Source organism: Megalops cyprinoides, chromosome 20 (assembly GCF_013368585.1).
Source record: "Megalops cyprinoides isolate fMegCyp1 chromosome 20, fMegCyp1.pri, whole genome shotgun sequence".
In the NCBI taxonomy this organism is placed as follows: domain Eukaryota; kingdom Metazoa; phylum Chordata; class Actinopteri; order Elopiformes; family Megalopidae; genus Megalops; species Megalops cyprinoides.
This window is the reverse complement of record NC_050602.1, coordinates 18,140,136-18,164,792: the sequence shown is the minus strand read 5'-3', so window position 1 is coordinate 18,164,792 and position 24,657 is coordinate 18,140,136. Positions and strand designations below refer to the sequence as shown.

The 24,657-nt window shown below is 43.1% G+C and overlaps 2 protein-coding genes across 2 annotated transcripts; one reads left to right on the top strand and one right to left on the bottom strand.

Moving 5' to 3' along the window:
• The first annotated feature begins 4,112 nt into the window (after positions 1-4,112).
• On the top strand, positions 4,113-12,143 carry LOC118795541 (B-cell lymphoma 6 protein-like). Its single transcript, XM_036554109.1, has 9 exons — positions 4,113-4,150; positions 7,876-8,047; positions 8,525-8,746; positions 9,079-9,996; positions 10,432-10,610; positions 10,738-10,905; positions 10,993-11,123; positions 11,322-11,459; positions 11,709-12,143. Exons 1-9 carry the CDS (start codon positions 4,120-4,122, stop codon positions 11,850-11,852), a joined length of 2,103 nt encoding a protein of 700 aa, XP_036410002.1. The 5' UTR covers positions 4,113-4,119; the 3' UTR covers positions 11,853-12,143.
• A 7,897-nt stretch (positions 12,144-20,040) lies between these two features.
• On the bottom strand, positions 20,041-24,376 carry cmpk (cytidylate kinase). The gene is made up of 6 exons (XM_036554205.1): positions 23,854-24,376; positions 22,517-22,663; positions 21,887-22,039; positions 21,363-21,439; positions 21,102-21,198; positions 20,041-20,639 (listed from the first exon to the last, which is right to left on the bottom strand). Exons 1-6 carry the CDS (start codon positions 23,995-23,997, stop codon positions 20,598-20,600), a joined length of 660 nt encoding a protein of 219 aa, XP_036410098.1. The 5' UTR covers positions 23,998-24,376; the 3' UTR covers positions 20,041-20,597.
• Between the last annotated feature and the right edge of the window lie 281 nt (positions 24,377-24,657).

Genomic DNA, 24,657 nt, shown 5'->3' with positions numbered 1-24,657 from the left:
TGTGTGCATTTCAAAAACTGCATTCATTATTATCATAGTAAAATGAAACTGGGGCTATGAGAAATTAATCCTGGGGAAGTGACTAGTTGGACATCCCAAATACTAAGTAAGCCTCACATGCAGCACTGGCTTAAGGTGTGCTTGGGGCTTAAAACAAAATAATCCCGGTTTTTCACTTTTCAAATACTTATGCAGAACATATATGTATTTGAAGCTCCAGTTGGATTTATGTGTGAAATATTCAGAAGACAAATTACTAATGGATTTTCAGAGAATTGCTCAAGGAAATCTGCAATTCCAGACCAGTTGGCTTTCAGGTTCACTGTCTGGTCTTCCAGTGAGAAAAGTGAAGGACATTGCTTGTATGTTAGATCTGTCTGAATGGCACTTGATTCACTTTATCTATGCTATTTGCGTGCGTTATTATTATTCGTACAAGTTGCACCTGAATTTTATGCAAACATAATGTTTCACTGTAGACTTTGCTCCCTGTTGCATTTTTGCTATTATTGCATGCACGTAAGCCATCATAAGCATATGGATAAGGATGTTTGCTAAATAACTAAAATGATACTACTACTAGTACCAGTACTACTACTACTACTACTACTAATAATAATAATAATAATTATAATAATAATTATAATTATTATTATTATTATTATTATTATTATTATTGTTGTTGTTGTTATTATTATTATTATCATTATTATTATTATTATACTTGTTTGCTGTTTGCAATTTGCACTCATTAAGAGAAGAAATTGCATTTAAATCCTCAGCTCCTTTAATCAAAATGTGAAATCAGATATTTAACAATTCTGTTCTCATAACATTTTGTGGTCAGTTTTGTTGCGATAATGAGGACAATCCTTCTCCAAACCCAAAGGTATGCACATAGTCACTCATACTTATTATCTGTGATATAACTAAGATTAAGGAATGGTGACTCCATCAGCAACAGCAAGCTTAGTTCTTCACTTCACTTTTGAGGATTGGCCATGTCATGAGGATCACAGGAATTCTGACACTGAATCTGAATTTTACGATTATGTTAGCTCTGTAGCTGGTGTATTACCTGGTCTGCCTGCATCATAGAGTGTTGGACTATGTACGTTTCCCCATCCCATCTGCTTCCACTTCAGCTATGTGTAAGACAACCAACATCCTGCCTTGTGTGCGAGCAAACTGATCTAGTCATGCTGAAAACAAGATCAAGATTCAAGATTTGGGGACCCAAAATGACAGAGTCATTGTAAACTGTGGCAGCAGTTGCCCAGCTATGCCCAGAATCCAAGGATAGATAGATAAATGGACAGAAAAATCAGCCAATCTCTAATAATTACTACTGTTCCCTCATTGCTCCATGCTCCATACTGATACTTAAACTACCATTAAAATGAATTAGTGCACTTCAGAGTTGAGGTCAAATCCCTTTCAATTCAGACAGTTAAATTCATGAACTGAAAATTACCCATCATCTTCTATGAAAACTTTTCAGTTCATGAATTGATTCCCTGAATTGACTTAATTGAACCACTTCTTGTGCACTGTACTAATTAGACTCACATTGGGCCAGGATGATTTGAGTCTTATAACCACTTGATTCATAAGAGTGAAATAAATTTAAAATAAATGGATAGCATGGACATTAATGTTTTAAACACTTTTCTAATTTAATTGAGAAATGCCCCAAGAAAACAGCTTCAAAGATGGCAGAAGAAGTATTCAAATGTAAAATACTGTTCTAGGAGCTTTAACTCGAATAAAAATAGTCAATTTAATTTATTATTAGGCCTATTACAAATTGCGTATTTTAAAAGCGTTAGTTAAGAAATGATTCTGTAGCAGCGTTTTTATCACCATATGCTTTAATTCTTCGTAACAGAGTGAACTGTACAATAGACAAGGAAAACAAATTTAACAGTTCCATTTGCAAATCATTTATTTTCCACTCCATCCACATAACTTTTTTCGTCTCATAAAAGATGCTCCGATCAGTCCTTTTGATACATTCAAAATAAATCATGGACTATAGAAGCTGTACATGTCTGCTAATTTTGAGACAGCAAAGAGGGCCTCACGTTTGTAGTGAAAACATGGACTGGAAAATATCGATATATGAGACCTTACTGAAACACGTGCAACAAATTAAGCTATGACATATGCATAAATGTGCAATAGACGCGTCAATATTTGCAAATAGCCATGCCAAGGTCCCGCAAGCGAGACACCCGATGGGAAAAGGCGCAAGAGCATTCCCACACATTCCGGGACGCGTTTATCACTAGACAGCTGGCGTGCGTTCGCAGGGCACAGACTGCGCCTTCGGTAGTGCAATGTCGGTTATATTAGGTCTGTAAACAAACAGCCTGCGAAGTGGCGGAACACCAGTATTTTTTCGATTCGGGCTTGCAGACAGCGACGGGGGCCACGGGATTACACATATTCTGCGGGCCAAAAACCTGCTAGCAAATTAGGATTGTGTGACTCCACATTCAAATTTACATACCGCCCTTCCTAATTACACGCGCTACGGTGTATGTTTTTGGTTATGAGTGTAGGATCACTTGACATGCAATTCTTCGCAGAGGGGCCTGCCTTAAGAAAGTGAAGAGAGTATGTGTTTCCATTCTCCACTGCATCTGTTTTAAATGGAGAAGGTGATAAACTAGAATACAGGCACTTGTATGCCCTTGAGCACGTTGTTGTTGAGGAATTACGGTATCCGCACTGGTTCGCGTGCAGTAAAAGTCTCGAGCTAAACATTGGCCTACTTATTATGTGAGATAGGGGAATCATCTCTTGATTATAAAAATGCACCGGCGAGCGTTTTATGGGCAACAATGATACGGTCCTTGACCTGGTTGCGTTTAAATGTTGGTCTGCACAAAACTGCTTCATCATTTTCTTTCAAGAAACGAAACTTACAGATAACTCACACTGTAAATGAAGTAGTGTTGGGTTCCATGAACTGATGCTACTCGATTGGCCCTCTATAAGTTACTAAACCCAACTAGAACTAGAAGCGGTTTAGCGTTTTAGCATTTTGTTTAGAATTCCTACAAACTCCCACTTTACTGAAAGTTGAACGGATAAAACAACTATGCCTCCGTCTTCATCCCTAAAATATGCTTCACTACAATTAACGACGTACTGCAATGAAACGTATCAAATGAGAATCAGACAAATATGAGATGTTTTGTTTTCTAATGAATAATTTATTTTAACTTTTGTAAAAAGCGACATAGTACTTACTCTACGATAAAATCATTATCAAGAATACTTCATATGATTAATTTTTAACATGGAATACAGGCATTCAAGGCAATTCCACTTACACATTTCACCAGCCACAAATGTCGTGCAATCTGACAGATGTCAACCTGGCTGACTGGCGTGCACGAAAGATAACCCAACTCAGATGCATGCTGCTACGCTGGAAACAAGCTCCAAAGGGTGAAAACGAAACATTTTTCGAGCAGTGTCTTTCCGAAAATGAATATTCCTGTACCGTCCCAATCAACCCCTGATGGTGGGCCCTCTGTCCAACACAAAGTAAAAACAACATGTGTAACTTTCAATATACCTCGACGGAAAAAAAGAAATCATTATATGGTATAAGTATCAGAACAAATAAAGAACGTGTCTCCGTGTGAATTACTTGTCCTGCTGTGTTTCGCATATACAACAACTGTGGGTTTAGTACCAAGACGGGCAATGGGGAGCTGCTGTGCTTATGTCACAGAATAGCAAATTAGTTCTGAGAATTCGCAGCCCGGACTAAATACATTGGCTGCGTAGGCTGGACACGTGACCGTCTGCATTTGGAAGCATCCACGGCGGAGGGTGAACTGACTATCAGGGACAACTATTTTTCTTAAAATTTATACATATTACGACGCGCCCAGCGAGCCAACTCCTCGATATTTTAAATATTTCTGTTTTGAAAATGAAAACTTTTAACGAGCATAGCAAATTGTTACCAGCGGACGCGATTTAAACAGCACAACCCCAAAGACGATCCTCCCCTGCCCTCTAAAAGTGGTACCGTCATACACTCAAATTCCGAGAATTGAGCTCTCCTGATTCTTAGAACTGGGGTTCTTAGAATTGGTGATGCAAGAAGTTTCTAGGAAAGCCCTACCAGGTGATTTTTTTTATTCTTATATGTCAATTATTTGGCGCTAAATTGTATTGTTCGTTGCAGGTGCCTTAGTAAGAGCGCTGATTTGCGCAGTGTGTTTTTAAAATGTATATTGTAAATGTTTTTGGATAGTTGTGTGCGCTGTATGAATCTTGAGCTAGCCCGACTACTGATTTTTATTCATATCTGTCTCGCTGTGTTGGTCCTCTCTGTAGTGGCCAGACTAAGTGTGCGGCAGTTATAGCCGCGGAGGGCTGTAAAAATTGGATTCACTGTCAGTAAGCACTGTCATGTGAGCCTCCGGGACTGTCAGTGTGTGTTCATACTGCCTGCGTGGTTTTCGAACCAGGAAGATGTTTTTTTCTTTCTTCAGCGTAGAATTTTTCTACCCTATAAGTTTAGCCTGTTGTCGTATAGTACTGTCCGATTGTATGAAAATCCTAATTTTGTGTGGTCGGTCTGTGTTTATTAAGAAATACAAACGTGACTTGCTACATGATTCAGCTAAAAAAAAATAAATAAATGCGAATGCTTCTTTTCAAAGCCGTAACGTTGTACGATCAGGTCCAATAGATTTTAGGGCGCCTGTTACTTCTAAAACGGCGTAGTCAGACCTCATAAAGCTACCTTGTACCTTGTTGCTAGAATGTAGCTATTTTGGAGACTTCCGTAACTCCTGGTCGGTTACTAATAGCGTGAACTATGGGTGGAAATGCAGAGTACTGACCGAGCCTGTCTGATAAGGTTTCAGAAAACGAATCTGCGCTGCCGTTCCTTCTATCTTTTTTTCTCCTGAGTGCGCTGGTAGATTTCCATTGTGGCGTGTCGCTAGCGAAGTGTGCTGGTGTTTGTTTTCTTCCATTCGGACAAACAGAAAAACATAAAATATGGTAAAATATACAGCGAGACTGACTGAAATTGCTGGTAGATGTGGAACTTAAGCCACGCAATACACTGTTTGCTAAGTGTGTATTGAGTATTTTTTTTCTAAACTTTTGCTGTCTGTGGCTTCGTTCTCAGATGTTTTGAAAGCACACTGGCTAACTTTTCTGACACACTGTAATCGTGTTGAATGAGACGTTTCCTTGGCTTGTGCTGAAAGAAAATCTATGCGACAGTTTTGGTCAACTCCAGTGTGTCTCGGGTGTCATAAAATTGTTTGACGTGAACTAGACATTCATTGGTTTGGTGTACTGAAAAATGAAACCATCTCTGGTCGCAAACGTCTCCTGTTTACTTTCGCCTGTTCTCTGTGGTATTCGCTTTTGCCTTTTGGCGAAATACTTTAACTGTCAAGTAGCAACGCCGGGACTTTTGCGTTGAGGGAGGGCGGTATCTCTGCCCATTGTTTCCATGCTGTTGTCATATTCTTAGCTATTCTTAGACAGAATAGATGTGCCCAACAATCTATCAGAAGAAATCGGTCTTAAATCTTAGTCCATTTGGGATTTACCGGACTTGATGTAACGCCAAAAAATGCTTAATTATGTAGATGCACGGATTTGGGCAAAAAGTCCCTTTAATGTGGACATACATTATACGAAGTGTGGTGTAATTTAAAATTAAACAACTTTAATAGTTCAACGGCAGAACATTGCATTAACACTCCGTTTGATTTAGAATATTTGAACGAGTGCGTAGGACTTAAAAAAATGGAAAAATTGGATTCACTGCAAATCTGAGGATTTTCCCACGAAACAAAACATGTATTCATTGCTAAGTGCACGTGTCATTTGGCAAAAATTGTTCCGTCTTTTGGCGTGCTCTGCCGAGCTTTGACAGGTTCTACAAATTGGCACATTACTAAGAATTGGCCATTGAAATGGCAGGCACCCTCATGTCTGTTTGGCTGTGAGCAAACTATACCAGATCTTTGAGAATTCTTGCCATAAATGTTAATCAGCCCTACGACGTGCGGGCTGTTTTGCTGCGATTCTGTCTGTCTGTCGTCCTAAATATGCGCACTGAAAAATGAGCGATGTATTTACGATAGTGTCCTGTGCAAACACGCACGACACAAACATAAATCTTTGATCTGCGGTGGCTTTAAGCTTTAAATTTGTGTGTGCCGTCTTCATTTGACAGAAAGCCTCTCACTCGTGCTGTTAAACTTTGGCGGTATAGCGCGATTACCAAAATCTGATTATTGTTTACAGTTTCGGCCAATGTCCTTGAACTGCCTTCATGCATATTCTTGCAGATTTTCTCACCTTTCAGAACATTCAGCGATACTTGAATCGTGTGACGTGATTGGCCCTGGTGTTAAATGAATAGTGGAAATATTAAAACAATGTTGTTACCTGTATGTGGTATCCACTTAGTTCGTGGAATTCGTGGGCTTCATCGCCGTCTAGTGACAGCTGTCGAGCATTACAACTTTTTCCTGTTGTACATTTCAACACTACCCTATGACCCACATGAGACTTGGAAATTATGTCCATATTTAATCCCTGAAAACGTGATCATACTTCTGTCTGAGACGAGTCGAAACTTCATTGTTTAAATGGGCAATGAGTGGTTGTACTGTTTGTTTGGAAACTGACAGTGCAGTGAATACACAACGTTTAATATCGTCCTGTAGTACCTGGAAGTCGCTCATGGAAACGAGAAAGTGTTCTAGATCGATTGTGATTTATATCACCCAAAGCAGAACCACCCAGATATGAAATGGGTACGTTACTGGTCTACGTTAGGGGGAATTTCTACCAAATTTGTCAGAATGCTGTCAACAAACTACCTCTGTATTGGAATCTTCAGAAAACGAAAAATGTCTCTTTATTTGAGTTTGCAGATTAACATCTATTTAGACGTAGGCTACTTGAATCGTGATATTTCTCCAATTCACTTTAGTACCCCCTGAACTCAGTAAGGAGTAGATTTAGTCTCAACCGAACGCAGTGCATTCAATTAGATGCATCCATGTAATGTGTCCAATGCGTTATATGTCACACGGAGTCCGAGATGTGGGCGAATGTTGACGCGAATCCCCATATGACGCCGCTGACTCGAGCGCACCGTGATCATGTCAGGAGACTTTATTAGTGTAATATTCTCGAGGGTCTCTGCCGAGTCCTGGAATCGTTTTGGAAAACCAATTCAATAATGAACACGAACCCAAGGGAGATTGAGCGAATGGATGTTGACATACATTTTTAAATAAATCTTTTCTGAAACAATACTTAGTGGTTTCTTTTATTAATCCGTCAAGTGAACTCCGTAATAAAACCAGTGCGCCCATCGGCGTTAGAAAACCAATTGGCGCCCCCTATCGGTTGGAGTTACTACTCCTGCAGACATTGGACTTGCAACACATCATCGGAAAGCCTTCAAACGTCTTCCAAGGAAGCAGTGAGACGCCATGGTTTTTTTGTGTATTTTTGGGATGTTTGTGGTCATAGATGCACTGTAATAAAGTGGCATTAAGGACAACTTATTACAGCGATGATAAATGATGAGCAGTCCTGCACGGTTCACCAATCCGCCTCCCCTTTCTAGAACTCGCCTACGGCAAGAAGAAGAGCCGGTGATGAAATAATGGATTGAACAACTTCATGTAATGTGGTGTCACAGCTGGACAGCTGGGGCACCAACGAAACTATGCATCATTCGTCATTTCCCAGTAACCTACTTAGGAGAGTGAAGCTCAAACGACCGAGGAGGATTGCGGGGGTAAAGGTTGGCACGTCTATTTTAATTTAAATATATATATATATTTTTTTTAATTTCAGATTTCGATAAAATGGCATGTGCAGCGGACAGCTGCATTCAGTTCATGCGCCATGCGAGTGACGTTCTGTTCAACCTGAACCGGCTGCGCAGCAGGAACATGCTCACTGACGTCACCATCCTCGTCAACAGACAGCAGTTTCGCGCTCACAAGACAGTGCTCATGGCCTGCAGGTAAGACGATGCGCAAACGTCTGTGGTAAGCAGGGCGTAAGTGAATGCAGTCAGCAGTTATCTAAATTTAAATTCAGAAAAAGGGGGGGAAAAGTGGTACAGTGGATAGTGAACTGGATCAGTCAGGTGGCTTTGGGGGGGTGGGGGGGGTGATGGGGCCTTGCTGAAACTTGCCAGCTGTATAATTGGATGCCATTTAAAACAGAAGCTGTGCAATATTAAGTGTGTGGGTGGTAATGTGCTGACAGCTTCGTAGGAGAGAGAGGCCCCATGAGTGCCAGGAAGGGTAGGGCCATGGTTTTTCAGTGATTCATTCTTTTGAAACAAACCAGTTTTGCTGTGGAGGGCACAGTCTTTTGATTGGTTCAAACAAGTCAGTGATTGGCAGCAGGAAGGAATCATGAAGCCTCAGTCTCCTGTCAGTATTTGCCCTGTCATTCAAACGCAAATGCTTAAACGACTCTTCTCATTTCAAAGCGGGCTGTTCTACACCATCTTCACGGACTCCCTCAAGTGCAACCTGAACGTCATCAGCCTGGATCCCAAGGTGGACCCGGAAGGCTTTGCCATCCTGCTGGAGTTCATGTACACCTCGTGTCTGACGCTGAAGGAGAGCCTGATCATGGCCACCATGAACACCGCCATCTACCTGCAAATGGACCACGTGGTGGACACCTGCCACAGGTTCATCAAGTCCAGGTGAGTGCCGTGAAGGTGGAACACATTACCTTACATTATTGGCATTTAGCAGATGCTGTTATACAAAGCGAATTACATCAATTACAATTTTAACATCATCCCTTTATACAGCTGGATATTTTGCATGAGGCAATTGTGGTTTAAGTACCTTGCCCATGGGTACAGCAGCAGTGCCCCCATGGGGAATCGAACCAGCTAAATTTTGGTTATGAGTACTGCTCCTTAACCACTAAGCTACACACAGTTGGAATACTGGGAACACAGTCCACTCACACTCACCTTGCTGATGCGGGCCGCGTTTAACCAAAGCCTCCCTGCTTTTTGCTCCGCAGGGACTCATCGGTGAAGCTGCCGAGGGAGGAGCTTTGGGGCGGGCCTCTGCTGTTCCCGCAGGATGTTCAGCCGTACCGGGCTCAGGAGGTGGAGGGCCCCTGCAGCGACGGCCGCGCGTACGGCCGCAGCGTCTTCGGCGCGGTCAACGCCCCCAACAGCTCCTACCACCTCTACGGCCACCTGCCCATCCAGGGCTTCCCGTTTCCCCTCGGAAAGCTGACAGATGCCAAAAACCCCCTCGCCGACTTCCCTAAAGGGGGCACCGTCCACCAGAAGCACTGCACCCCGCCCGATAACTCCGGAGTGCGGGCGGAGTACGGCAGGCCCAGCCCCAGCGGGGGCCACGGAACAGCCTCCTCCAGGGAGGCGGTCTGGGAGGAGGAGAGCCAGGCAGGCGCCCATCAGTCTATGGGCGTGGCCTCCAGAGGGCACGGCTATCTGGGCGTGGCCCAAGAACACAGAGAAACAGGCAAGGAGACCACCCCCGTGGAGGAGGATGAGGAGGAGAACCTGGGCCACCATCAGCATTACTCCCTGAGCGGGCCCAAGGGTGTTCTGAACAGCCCCCAGAGCCCACTGAAGTCCGACTGCCAACCCAACTCGCCCACGGAGTCCAGCAGCAGCAAGAACGCCGCCCTCTCCCAGGCCCCGCCCACCCAGGGTCCACAGGACCCCAAGGCCCGCAACTGGAAGAAGTACAAGTTCATCGTCCTCAACTCTGCCAACCAGACAGCCAAGGAGAAGGAGGGCAGCCCAGGCGAGTCCGAGACACGCTCGCCCCCTCGCCTCGCCTCCCCCGCCTACCTCCCGCCCAGCGAATCGGAGCACATGGACCTGCAGACCGCGGCCAAGATCAGTGACCATGGCGACGAGCTTCTTGTGCCCCAGGTCAGCCGTCTCAACAACATCATTAACAGGTGAGCTCCAGAACATACAGCGACGTGTTGGCTAGGTGGCCTACTGACCGAGCTGTGAACCACCCTTGTGTTTCTCAGAACTGAGATATAGCCATAGGGGTCTCGTCTTCTAAATGATTTATGAATTGGGAGTGTTTTGACCTGCCCTTGTGGCTGTTTTTTTTTATATACTTTTTTCCATCTCCATGGTTACTGCAAGTTTTGTATTTATCCCTTAGGCTAGAGAATTTGCTGTTTAATCAAAAAGGTGATGGTTCAAATCGCAGGTCAGGCACCGTTTTAGACTGCCTGGGGTTCTTCAGTAAACGGCTAGCTGTAAGTGGACGATGTGAAATGTAGGCTCTGAGTTGCTGTGGACAAGAACTAAATGAAGTCATGCTTAGTTTTAGGTATTGCAGTGATGCACACGGGTGACATTTGCCTCTGTGGTTCCAGGGTCCTGGAAGGATCTCAGAGACACGGCGATGGCCACTCTCTCTACATAAACCACTCAAAGTGCTCCACCTGTGGGTCCCCCTCCCCCCAGCACTCCGACATGTGCCCCAACACGCCGGGCTCCCACTGCGGGGAGGAGCTGTCCGAGCTGCACTCCGAGTACTCCGACTCCAGCTGCGGTGAGACCCGCTCCTTTCCCGGCCCGCGACACGCGTGCATTCAGACAACCAGTACATCTTAGCGTCTTAACTGTACAGTTTCCCCCGAAGTGAACTAGCTTCTTTTTTTTTTTTTCTTCCTTTTCAGAAAACGGTACGTTCTTTTGCAACGAGTGTGACTCCAAGTTCGCGGAGGAGGAGTCCCTCAAACGGCACGTGCTCCAGGTCCACAGCGACAAGCCGTACAAATGCGACCGCTGCCAGGCCTCTTTCCGCTACAAGGGGAACCTCGCCAGCCACAAAACCGTCCACACGGGTAAAGAGCACACACTTCGGCCTGTCTGAGGAGCGGCAGCATCGCCCTCTGCCTCCGCACCTAACTGTAGCCTTTCTGTTCTTAAAGGGGAGAAACCATACCGCTGCAACATCTGCGGTGCTCAGTTCAACCGACCAGCCAACCTCAAGACCCACACCCGCATCCACTCAGGAGAAAAGCCATACAAGTGTGAGACGTGCGGAGCTCGCTTTGTACAGGTGAGCGCGGAGAAGACCCAGGCATCAAACTTTCACCTGTGTTTTTCCCCGCGGTAGTTAAGAGAGTCTCTCTTTAACTGTCATTTTCTCTTTATAACACAGTGACAGTGGGAAACTCATTGATGTAATGTAGACTCCTTAAGCTCTGGCAGAGTGAGCCATTCCCTTCTGGTGACTAATGTGACACCCCCCCCACAGGTGGCTCACCTCCGTGCCCACGTGCTGATCCACACAGGGGAAAAGCCGTACCCCTGCGAAATCTGCGGGACTCGCTTCCGCCACCTACAGACTCTCAAGAGTCACCTGCGCATCCACACAGGAGAGAAGCCCTACCATGTAAGCACCTCCCCCCACCCTGCTTACCTGGCCCCCCGTGTGCCTGGCTGCTTTAACATTTACTGATCCATTTCAACAATGCCAGCCACCGTCACAGCACAGTCATTTATACTGTTTAACAAACCTGCTAATTACCAGGCCCTAATGCTGGATAGTCATTTTGCATGTTCTCCACCCTATCAACATGGACTCGGTGAAACCGGACCAAGCGCAACCGTTAACCCAAGCTTATTCCCATTTCGATTTCAGTGCGAGAAATGCAATCTGCACTTTCGCCACAAGAGTCAGCTGAGGCTGCACCTTCGACAGAAGCACGGTGCCATCACCAACACCAAGATCCAGTACCGCATGTCCACTACAGACATGCCAGGCGACGGAGCCAAGGCGTCCTGAGCAACAGCTCCCCCTGGTGGCAGAGCATCCTCGTTGTACAGCTGTCCATTTATAGTGCCACACTGTTGGAGAGACAAAAAAAACTAACTTGGGCAGAGTATGCCAACTAAAACGGGTTTCCTCTACATGTGAACACAGAACCATATACGGTTACGATTTGGTCACTTTATTGTCTATAACGTATATAAATTATAAAAACATGAGTGGATATAAGCTTTCTGACATGTATATAAAGCTTTATTTTGGTGCAAAAAGGATGGAATGTTGACACTGCAATCCAGTTTTTGAGGATACAGCATTTTATATCAAAGATACTTTTTCTGAAAGTATAAATTTCGAACGTTGCCATATTTTTTAGGGTAATGGTATTTTTGGCAAAGCTGTACAAAAAAAACCAAGAAATCCATATATGCTTGTACATTTTACACCATGTATTTTCCTCATTGTGAAAGGAAATACTTGCTCTTGTTAAAAATCATTATGACACATTTTAATGGATTTTGACCCCATAAGTATCGATGCTACTTACCGAACTAAGGCGATTTTGTAAAAATTGACCCGAGACGGATGACTGCTGTTAGGAATACTAAAAAGTATGAAATGGGCCATTGCATAAAATTTCTGTGACATATTAAATGTATAATTGCATCAGTCAGGCTGCTGCTCTGCTGGCAGGGTAGCTCTTGAATTATTGTCAAAAATGTGCATTTTAAAAAAAAAAACTTCTGTATAACAGAAAAATATTTTGTCTAAACTGCTTTCAGATTTATTTGTATAGAAATGTGATTGGATTTTTTTGACAAGGTTTACGGTAGTTGTTGTGTGTAGAAGCTGCAGTAGGGTGTAATGTTGGTTCTGTACATACACTGTGTTCTCCTGGTGCCTTCTCTGAGGTGAGTGAACCCTCTTCAGCCCAGTTTTAAAGGTACGACTCAAGGACGGCACTTGTCCCCCTCAGTTTTGTATTATTGCTTCCCCCCCCCCCCCCCCAACCTTCACGAACCTGCAAATGCAACTTTGCCTGAATTGTAAATCTTCAGGAATTGTTTTGGGATTTGACTTTTTTAAACATGCATAAAGTGTATTGTAAAATATAGATGTATGAATGTAAAATAAAAGTATTGACTTTCTATGTTAACTCGAAAGATGCTCGTTTTTTTTTTTTGTGGGCGGTGGGGGGTGGGGGGGTGTGAATCCAGAGAGCTGTTCCGAGCTGCTACTCTAACACTGTGAGGAGGAAGAATCATTGCAGGGATGTAATTCTTAACTGTTAGAATATATTGGATTACTCAGGAAGACCTGCATTTGTGTTTAAACGCTTAAGTATTTACTCAAGCTTATTCAGGTTTATTACCCTGCTCAAGTGTACAATAGTGAGGTTCTTGAGGATTAGAACTAGTGACACTCTGAAGTACAGTTCCAAATCCATTACATGCACAGCCACCTGCTTACCCCAAACAGTACACCATTACACCTGTACGTTACCAAAAATGGAGCATTATCCAAGACACACTGCCTCACAAAAGAATTCAGCCCTTCACCAACTCTCACATTTTACTGAAATACAAATGATACATTGAAATTTTTTGTGTCGTATTTTATTTAAAAACATTGAAACTCAAAACTAATTATTTTAAGGTAACATGGGTTTTATGTTAGAAAATATTAAGAAAAAATGAAATGCACCGTCTGCATAAGTATTCAAGCCCCACATATTTGTATTTGGTAAAGCCACCTTTTGCTGCAATAACAGCTTTAAGTCTTTTGGGTTAAGTATTACGAGCTTTGCCCACTGTTTGACACTTCTGGACCACAATTTTCAAATAGTGCCACAGATTCTCAGTGGTCCTGAGATCAGGACTTTGACTGGGCCACTGTAAGACATTCATCCTCTTGTCCTTGAGCCACTTGTTGCTTTGGCCTTGTGCTAGGGATTATTGTCCTGCTGAAAGATGAACTTTCTTCCAATCTTAGGATTTTTGGCAGACTGAAGCAGGTTTTCTTGCAGTATTTCCCTGTATTTTGCTCCTTCCATTCTCCCTTCAATTTTAACAAGATAAACCCAGTCCCTCCTGAGTAAAATATCACACAGAACCAAATTTCAATGATCATTTGTAATTCAGCAAAATGTGAGACTCGGTCAAGGGTCTGAATACTTTTGCAAGGTACTGCAGGTGGAAATGTAAAAAAGTAGAAGCCATTACATGTGATGTCATTACACTACCAACACTGAATTAACCTGTCTCACAGTGTTCAAGGGCTTCCAGCGCTAACAGCAGATGACCTGTACAGTGTCAGAGCATTAGCAACATGTTGGTGTGCCAGAGATGTACATATTTTCCCGCACTGTAACATAGTGGCAAGGAACAGGGCTCATAACCGAAAGGTTGCTGGCTTGATTCCCCACTATGGCACTGCTGCTGTACCCTTGGGCAGGGTACTTCACCCAGAATTGCCTCAGTAAATATCCAGCTGCATAAAAGGTTACATTGGACAATATTTAAAAAAACTAAGTTGCTCTGGATAAGAGTTATAAATGGTAATAATGTAATTATCCAGTAATCCTGTCTACTTAGATTGACCCCTTTCTCTTGCACAAAAGAAGCAAAAACTAAACAAATATAGGTTACAGCTACATATAACTTGCTGGATTGCAGTATTCGATGACCAGGACAAATACGTATGATTAAACATGGACACTGATACAACTCACTTGCAGGACAACCTTTTACACATCGAGTATGTTCACAAACAGAGAGGAGAACAAGTCAATCAGTACAGTTAATACTGCTGAGACACACTGAGCTATCATCAGCAAGACAGCCACAAACATTACAGCCATTATCTCTTGAGCCCTTCCAGACATGTCTGCAATCTATGAGCTTTTTCCATTACATTTTACAAATACTTCATTGCATAACTTCATACACTGACTTGCATGTTTGCAACAGTACATGGCATGTGGTTATTTAGGCTACTGTTCATTCCCCAAGCAGAAATGCACCTCTCAGGGTAATGAAAGCCAAATAACTACAGGTATTTTACATTTTAACTCCCTTAGTAGATTTGTAAGCAGAGTTACACTATGTTTAATCACAGGGTAATTTTTCCAGTAATTGACTCTGAATTGGGACTGGGATACACAATTACTCAATTTAAAATGATTATTAAAAACCATGGCTAACATAAAAGGCCTTCAAAGACTGAACCGTGTCTTCCATAGTACGGCAAAACCTGCAACTGACATTTTGGTGAAAAGTGCAGTACCTAAGCTTTTACAGGAGGTGGCAGCATTGCACCACTAACCTGCATTTTAAAAATTACTGTGTAGCAATAGCGGTTCCATTCAGCTTCAACTTTTTTCCTAAAAAACTTTATTATATATTGACAAAGTGCACAGATGAAAGAGCTGCTACAGCATTTTAAATTTAAGATTAATTTTCTTCATTTTTTGTCTCACAGTTTGTCATAATAAATTGAGGACCCCGTGGGTCCCCATTTTGACTTTCTTCCTGAGATCCAAATATCAAAACATCGGCTTTCTCAAGCTCGGGGAAGTCATACAACAGTGTGTCATTCAGGTTTTCTGGCCCAAGCCTCCAATGTCTCTCTTTTTTGGTGGATATCTGAAGGGGAATTTATTATGAAGCAAAACAAATACTATGCAAACACCACTGTATGTCACAATCATGTGAAGAGTCATCTCCACCTATCCATTCATGTGACCGCACAGTGCTACTTACACAACAAGCAGCACATCCTCGATGTGGAAGTGAGGAATGAATCCTCACTGCTCTTCACAATAATATTCTTATATATTGTTATATCCAGTATTCAGCGCATTTGAATATGGTACATATAGTTACCCCCTTATATTGATACAGCAGCAAAATGACCATAAGCAAGTACTGAATAATAAAAAGCTGATCTGTGTACCTCATCGTCTGAAACGTCGTCAAAAGAGGAATTAAGCGCAGAGTCCACGTCACCATTTTCCATCTGAAATAAACAGAAAAAAACAACATAATTGAAAGAGCAAGATGTGAAAATAACCTCTCCTTTATTTTGCCTGAACCACAGTTTTGACTGCAATGATCCACTTATGACAGCCACGATCATCATAGCGTCCATACCAGAATTTTGTATCTCAGATGGCTTCAAGGCTGAACACCAAAGGGTTATACATCCAAAGCAACAACAGAAATCATGCAGAGCAAAGCAATCACAAATCATGGTGAAAGTTGCATGTTGTGTGTAAAATGCCACAAGGATGAGCCAATGTGCCAATGTCAAATGTGACTTGACATGGAAGAGTTTGGTATAGCAGCCAGGAGACTGGGATGGAATGTTAGAGACAGTCATGAAAGGCCATTTGGCCACTTTGGAACACACGGAGACCCTTTTATTGGAACATTACCATTTCAAGCGTACAATGAACTGTTTCAGGGAGAGTTATGGCTGTAAAAAAGTGATCATTTGTCAGTTAGGCAAGTAATAATGTGTATATTATGCATAAAGTATTGTATATAATGCAACAGGCCTTTAGGGTATGTGAATGCTCACATCATTTCCATGAAGGACTATGGCCCCTAGGTCCTCTTCACTGTATGTATGGAATTCCTGTTCACATGAGTTCTCCTGTAAATGCAACACACAGCACACAAAATACAACCATTATTCAGAGTCAACTGGAGTCAATGTTCCCTGTCTGCAAACTACTACTGTCTTGTTAACAGCATTGAATGCAACACCTAGAGGTCTTTGACAAAACTGATTGGCATGCAACACTGCTGCAGTCAGCATGAAAGCTGCTGGCTAAACTTGTGATGTTGTCTACATGAATCGTCAGTCCAGGCATGCAGTACATAGAAGGCTTACTTTTAGCAAGGACTTATACACTGTTTGTGGCCACACACCACTGAGGGGAAACATATAATATATATTGTAGCAGAGCAAAGCAATTTTGTATATATTGCAATAGGTCTTTAGGGAATTTGAATGCTCACCTCATTTCCATGGATGAGTATGGCCCCTGAGTCCTCTTCACTGTGTGCATGGAATTCCTGTTCACATGAGCTCTCCTATAAATGCAATGCACAGCACACGAAATACAGCCATTGCTGGGGTCAACGTTCCTTGTTTGCAAACTACCATTGTCCTATTAACAGCATTTATTGCAATACCTATATTTAAGCAGGTATATATAATGTGTAAGCAGAGGTCTTTGACAGAAATGACGATTTCCCAAGACTGCACTGGTTAACGTGAAAGCCACTGGCCAAAGATGTGATGTTGCCTACATGAAACCTCAATCTAGGCATGCGAGAAATAAAATAAAATAAATAAATAAATAAATTATTAAGGACTTGTGGCCACAAACAAGGCCTCGGCCAAAACATTCATATCCCTTTTTGCAAATTGCCTACTTCCACATTGGGGCGCATTCCATTACTCTTTCTTAGAATGCCTACAAACACAGAATGATAGCGTACAGATTGCTGCAATCCAACGACCCACACCGTGCAATGAGTATCCACATTTAAAAGAAACGCCAAGTGAGGTAGAGATAATCCTGCATGTAGTCTTTTGTAATTCTATAATGCAAATTATATCTGTATTCTACGTGAAATTGACCTTTCCAACAGGACACATTTATCAGTCGCTAAGGAATAGTCTAAAACATCGCTAAGATCCTAACAATTGTGCTTAGTTTTCTGGTCGCATCGGACGAAACGAAGTATTAGGGCTTCTCCTAGGCTAATTCAAGAACGTTTCACCGACACCAAATCTTAAGGCTTTGTTTACATTGCATAGATGCATACTTGGATTATCGTGCTTACCATTATACTCTTTGAGGATGTTGGCACAGAGCAAAATTTACAAACTCTAAACTATCACCATGTGACCCCGTGCCGACAGCTAGCACAAGATGCGGTCGATCAAATCAGGTGTGGGATAGCTTGAATATCTAATTTTGTTCAGCTGATTAATATTATCATTTTTACATCGCAGAGTTTCTGTTTAGAATTTCTTCTTTGTGAAAATAGATCATTTTTCTCTTCAATGGAGGAAAAAATGACACCCACTCTTCCATTGTTTATTATTACGATTAATCCTTCTTCTTGTTTCACTTTAACAAATTTAATAATGCCAAAATAAAATATGGTTATTTCATGTTTATATTTTCATGCATAGAATTGTCATATTCATGACGTTAATTGTATGAGGATACTGGTATGCTTCACGTGGAAGGGGTACATTGTAACTGCGTGGTTCAAACCCCCAGATTGAGTCGTGAAAGTTAATTCTTTAACCTGGGATTTACAATTAATTTATTGATATCCGGCCTACAACAGTTGAGTAGATTGAGTAGTGAAGTATAATGAAGTTATGAACGCTAATATTTGTATAACGAATTTATTTACAAGGTAAATAATCAAAATATATTGGGGGAAAAACTCAATCATATTATTTCTTTATTCGCACAGACACATCACCAACACCCTTGGAATTTATTTAACAACTCAACAGGGGTATTAACCAATTATGTCAGCCATCAAAAATAAATTTGTTTAAACAGTGGGTCTATTACACCCTTCTTCTTTCACTTTCTTTCGATGTACTTCAGCCTAACACAGTACTATTGTTTTTCGCATCAAGATTCTTGATCTCAAAATGCAGTATTGAAAACGTACAATAGCGATACTACCAAAGCACCAGCAGATGGCGCCCTTTACAAGGGTATATCGCTTTTCTTCGCGCAACACGTCCACATCAGCTCAAGTACACAAATCCGCTGTTGGAACACACAGATGAAATTGGCAGTTTGAGGTCAAAGGAGAAAATAATTTATGTTGCGAGCTAATTATTTCTGTTTTTGCTTTCCTTTTATTCATCGGCCGGGGGCAGATGGTTTTGTTCAGAATCGCCCATCCCACAGAGTGTGTTTTCATCTGTAGATAAATACGAGGACGTGGCTTTTATTCACATTAGAAAGACTTGAAATTCATTAAGGGATGGAACACAGCCGGTTGTTCTTTGTTGAACATCACACTATGTGCATAAAACTATATGCACATGAAATTCTTTACTTTCTGGATTTTCTTTTTCATTAAGTTCATCCCTATGGAGGTCTTTCTTCATTGTATTCCACTTCCATTGAAACACGGTATAACAACTGGTTAAATCCAGCATAGCTGTAAAGTAACACCCAACAAATCTTGAAATCCAAGCCTAATATTTCATATGCTGAAAATGTTTCATCCTGCACGCATGTCTTTCCCTATATCCATCCAAACCCAGTCACATTCTAGGGTGTGAATTTTGGGCGAAAGGTGAGCAAAATAAGACATTAACACAGTGACAAAAGGAAGGAATATCCATTTTGTACATTTCTTTTCTTCTTTTTTATTTTACCTATTCCTCACATAAAATAGAAACAAAGGTTCAAGTTTAATAAACTGGTCCGTTTTGGCATTTTTTTCTCATGATTTTACATGACACAGAAAGGAATAAAAACATTTCAAATCTACATTTTGTGCACCTGAAGTGAGTAACTAAGCAAGAGCAGCAGACAGAGCCTACAGGGACAGTCAGAGAGCCGTTGATGGAGGGGACAGAGCACTGGGGGGCTGAATAAATAACCCGATCAACAAAACGCAGGATTTGTAATTGGCTCCCATTCAAAAACAGTGACCCCCAAATGATAATGACAGGTATCGCTGGAATCACTTCCATCACCATTTTCAGTGTTCTAGTGAGTAAATAAATTAAACTGATCAGCACTTGTGATGCAGAGCGTATGCTGTACAATTCAGACATTATTGATTGTATCATTATGGTTCATAATGCTACTGTTCTTTGCATGGCTGAGCTTTGACTGTCACTGCAGTGGACGGAATAGTGACATAATGGGTGTCTGGTGCAGAGAGTGAGAGGAGATACCAGGTGCTAACACTAGGTGGCAGCAGTGTAAGGTCCCTGTCTTGTAAGCTTTACATGGACCCCTCCATGCACACCTGGTGGCCAATAACCATAAGGATGGACTCCTCTCTGGTATCACACCAACAGCCTCCTGGAGCTGCAACCCAGCTGACCAAACAGACATGCATGCACACTCACGCTCATGTTCACACACTCTCACACAAACACAAGCACACACAAGCACACACACACACACACACACACACACACACACACACACAGAAGCCCACCATCACATGCACAAGCACACTCACATATGCTCAGCAGCACACTTCAAGCTGCTCAACAGTGCTCTCTGTACAACTGTAGCCATTTAAACCACACAGCTAACAAAGACTGACAGACAAGCAACAACAATAAGCTCTCTGCTGTCTATCCCTGCTTGCCTTTTAAAAGGCGATCCCTTCAGGCACAGAGTCAGTCTACATGTAAACGCCTATGTTGGAGCACCCGAAGTGTAGTAATAACTGTTGTTTTGGAAAAGGAAGCCCTGGCAGTTTGTTCCTGTGGTGAGGAGTGTATGTGGGGTGAGCAGCTGATCACCCCCTTTGGAAAGCAGCTTTGACCTGAAAGGAAATCCAAATGCATATGTAGAAAAATTCTATATAAAATATATATATATATATGTGTGTGTGTGTGTGTATCTGTGTATGTATAATTGCTGCATCCACTGCAGCATAAGCCAGCAATATAAAACCAGGAGCGTGAGGAGCTCTGTGATTGGCTGTGGGGGATGGCTGGCTGGAGTGGATGGTGGGGCATCTACCCTTCCTTGTCCAGGATGCTCTTGACATCTGCAAACACCTGCGGGACATAGACACAGCATGACAGTACAGGTAATGGTAACACAGGCGTAAGCGCTCATACCTTCGTGTGGATTACCGGATTATGGCTGTGTGTGTGTTGGTGAGCTTGTGTACATGTGAGAGTGGTTGCATGTGTATACATGAGTGTAAGCATGTATATGTGTGTGTATGCATGCATGTGTTTGCGCATGTGTAAGCATGTGTGTGTGTATGTGCATATGTGTAAGCGTGTGTGTATGTGCATATGTATAAGTGTGTGTGTGTGTGTGTGTGTGTGTGTGTAAGTGCACATGCGTAAGCACATGTGTGAGTGTGTGTGTGTGTGTGTGTGTGTGTGTAAGTGTACATGCGTAAGCACGTGTGTGCGTGTGTGTGTGTGTGTGTGTGTGTAAGTGCACATGCGTAAGCACGTGTGTGTGTGTGTGCGTGTGCAGGGGATTCAGCAGGTCTGTGAGCTCACCTCGTCCACGCTGCGGGAGGCGTCGACAGTGTGCACCTTCCCCTGCTTCTCATACTGCTCAATGACGGGCCGGGTGGAGTACAGGTACGTCTGGATCCTGCAGCACACACGGAAGTGAGGTCATCAATCCGGGACGGGACAGGAAGTACAGACACGCAGCGTGTGCATGCAGTCTTTGCACGCTGTTAGAACTCTAGACTATGGAACCGCCGAAAACAGACACAAACATGACAGGTAACAGGTAGGAGAGGGAGGGGTTACCTTTTCTCAAGGCTCTCTCTGTTGTCGTCTGTGCGACCGCTACTCTTCCCCCTCTCCAGACACCTGTCGATGCACACCTGCAGAAACACAGCACACCTCAGTCAGCGACAGGCAACACTCTCCCACATCGCCTGACCGTCCAACAGCCAAGAGTCACAGATGTCCAAGCCCTGAAGAGCCATGCGGATACTGGTACTGACAGCTACTTCTGAACATTTAACAAAAGGCAGAGAACCAAAAAACATACTGCAGAGGGGGCTGATGGGAAATGAAGTCCTGAGCTCCATCACCTGTACATCCATGCTTCAGATTCCATTAGCATCTCTGTAGAATGCTTTGTGGCACACCAAAATCAAATGAGGTTGAAAAATGAGTTGTTAATAAGTTGTTCTCTTATTAAATGCCTTTAGATACTGGCTCTGAGCAAATGATTATCCTCACTGGTGCACTCAAACCAATCAGAGGCAGACGCTAATCCCCTTTTCCCAGCTTGTTCTCCCTCCCCATTGACCCCCGCCCATCACCTCGTTGCTACAGTTGAAGAAGAGGACAAATTTGACATCAGCCTTGCCCTCCATGACTTTGCACCACCCCTGCAGGTTGTCTTGGTTACGGGGGAAGCCGTCAATCAGGAAGCGAAACCTCTCCGAGTCCTGCTGCATGGTCTCTTCCATTGCCTGTAAGGGGTAGCAGGGAGGTTGGGAAAGGGTGGCTCACTCAATGGGGCAGCGTGGAGCAGCACAGAGCAGGCATATGCCCTCCCAACACCTTTCAATCACTCTCACTCCACAATGACAACCCCCCCAACCCCCCCCAGGCCTCACTCTCCATTTTTCTGCCACTTCAAAATGATAAATATATAGTAGTTTGCAGGCAACTTTCTCTAGTTGTCAAAAAAGAAGCGGAATAAAACACAAAAGAATGACTCATCAAAGAGCAGCATTAATATTACAGTGAGTTTCATCCTTAGTGAGACTTTGACAAATATATTAACATGTCCTTCACCGCACACTTAAAATGCTAATGGGCCTGCTGATGCACACTTGGCACGCTAACACACCTTCCTTACTTAAAATGCTAATGTGTCCTCTGATGTCTACTTAACACACGCTCAACAGGATATTTAAAATGCTAACATGCCCTCCTCTGCATACCTTCCTCAGGAGGTTGATGGTGATCTCCACAGGGACGATCTTTCCCTCCTTGATGTAGTTGTCAATCAGCTGTCCGAATTCTGACCCCTCCCGGCCCCGTTCTGCCCGCAGCAGGTCACCTGCGGACAGGTGAGTGTAGCTGTAATTCTGAAAGAGAGAGGATGAGAAAGGAGATAAATTAGCGAAGACACAAAGAGACTAAACATGAGGCACAAGGAGCTGGAGAACACAGCAAGTTACCAATGGCGGCTGTAATTGTACATGGGAATTACACATGGGGCACATTACATTACATTACATTACATTACATTACGTGCATTTAGCAGAGCAACTACCAGCACAATAGAACATAGGTGTATCCATTCAAATTAAATGAGCAACAGTGTCAGACCAGCCTAACAACACTCACAGACCAGTGAGTGTGAGTGTAACACCATTCAAGCCCTACCGCAATATGCGATTATGATAGCGGGGTGGGTGTGGGATATGGGGTATGGGGGAGCTTCAGGCTATGCTACTGGCAGACAGCGGAATATCTGTGTAATGCTGACATTTTCCACGTGTGTAATAGGTGTAGCAGTACTAACGGTGGGAGATGCAGCACAGAGCTTAACTGATTTCTTTACTGACAAGTCTGTCTGTTGCAGCCATAGCAAGCACTGTCAGGCAGTCTGAAGCACGTCAAACTGTGTGTTTAGTATTGTGTGCGAGTATAGGTGTGTGTGAGCATTGGAGTGTGTATGCGTACGTAAGTGCGTCAATATGTGTGTGAGTGTGTGAGTCTCTGTGTCAACATCCTGCCCCCTCAAGCAGTATCCTGCTATACAACGTTAGAGGAGACACCCTCTCTTTGCCTCAGTCTGTATTGGCCGAACACACCACGCCCAGACAAATACGCGATTATGACAGAAGACGAATTATGTCAGGCATTCCTTGACTGTGATTTTCTGTGGTTACATGTAAGTCGAAAGAGGGAAACGTTTTAATAACGTGCAAAAGTCATTAGCTAGTTCGCTACCCTCAGTGACTAACCACCCATCAGGCAAATATATCTGCTGGTACTAGCTACAAAGTGTTACGAAGTAATCTAAATAACTTTGGTGTAAAACCATTAATGAAATCGCAACAAAGGAACTGGTGCTTTTCATGAACTAGCTCCATGCAATTAGCCAGCTCCTTCTGTGCCCGATAACTCTGTAGGTAGCGGGATGGCTACCAGTCATCATTTCTGCGGATAGCAGAAAGTTTCACAATACATTCGACTTCAGCCAGGTTAGCCATATTGTATATGTGTCCAACACATAATCTGTTCTCTGCATTTTCTCTGCACGTCTTACCTCCACGATTTTAGCGCACTGGGTTCCTTTCCCGGCACCAGGCCCGCCCAACACGAACACAACCTGAGGCTTCATGGCTATGGGGAATCGGTACACCACCCTTGACAGCTTCCTGGGTAATGTACCGAGCAGTCGGAAAATCATAAACTGAAAACGGGGAAAGAATGAGTCGGACACAGGACTTGAGTGACCGGTTTACTGCGTGTCACTAAGGAAGTCCGACTCCGACGTGATGACATTTCCGCCTTCCGCAGGTCTGGCAAATGGGGAGATGTGGGAGGGATCGTGTCGAGAATTAAACACGCGTGTGGTTGTGCCAATTCTTCAATGAACAGCTCATAACCAGCAAAGGTGGCAGAGACCCAACGCACATGCGCAGTTTAGTCGAGGAAACAGAGTAACTGATTTGCGCAAGTACTGGTCCGAAAAGTACTTTTTTTTGCGCCGTCCGCTTCATAACACACTTAGTCGAAATAATTCCAAAACATTTAGCCACGAGAAAACAGAGGCCCTATCGTCAGACTACAACAATATCCACTAAACTGCAACAGAAGACACATACTGATCCGCAGCACGAAGCACTGAGTTGCTCTGCATACAGACCGGGATTACGGTCGGCGCTCTCTCATTTAACGAGTGATGCAGTAGTGGAGAGAACAGCGCTCGTTACCATACAGAACTGCCGGCTCAATTTCCAGGAGGGGGCAGTACCCTTGAGCTTTGAAGGCTACATAATTATGCTAAGTAAACATAATGAAAAACACATGAATACTGGGACCCTGAACCATCTCAGCTAATGCTGCT

Coding starts and splice junctions, on each gene's coding strand:
- cmpk (XM_036554205.1), bottom strand. CDS start 23,997: ATGATTTTCCGACTGCTCGGTACATTACCCAGGAAGCTGTCAAGGGTG. Junction 22,664..23,853: donor AGTGCGCTAAAATCGTGGAG/GTAAGACGTGCA, acceptor TCTCTCTTTCAG/AATTACAGCTACACTCACCT. Junction 20,640..21,101: donor CCTCCCGCAGCGTGGACGAG/GTGAGCTCACAG, acceptor TATGTCCCGCAG/GTGTTTGCAGATGTCAAGAG.
- LOC118795541 (XM_036554109.1), top strand. CDS start 4,120: ATGCAAGAAGTTTCTAGGAAAGCCCTACCAG. Junction 9,997..10,431: donor CTCAACAACATCATTAACAG/GTGAGCTCCAGA, acceptor CTGTGGTTCCAG/GGTCCTGGAAGGATCTCAGA. Junction 11,124..11,321: donor GCGGAGCTCGCTTTGTACAG/GTGAGCGCGGAG, acceptor CCCCCCCCACAG/GTGGCTCACCTCCGTGCCCA.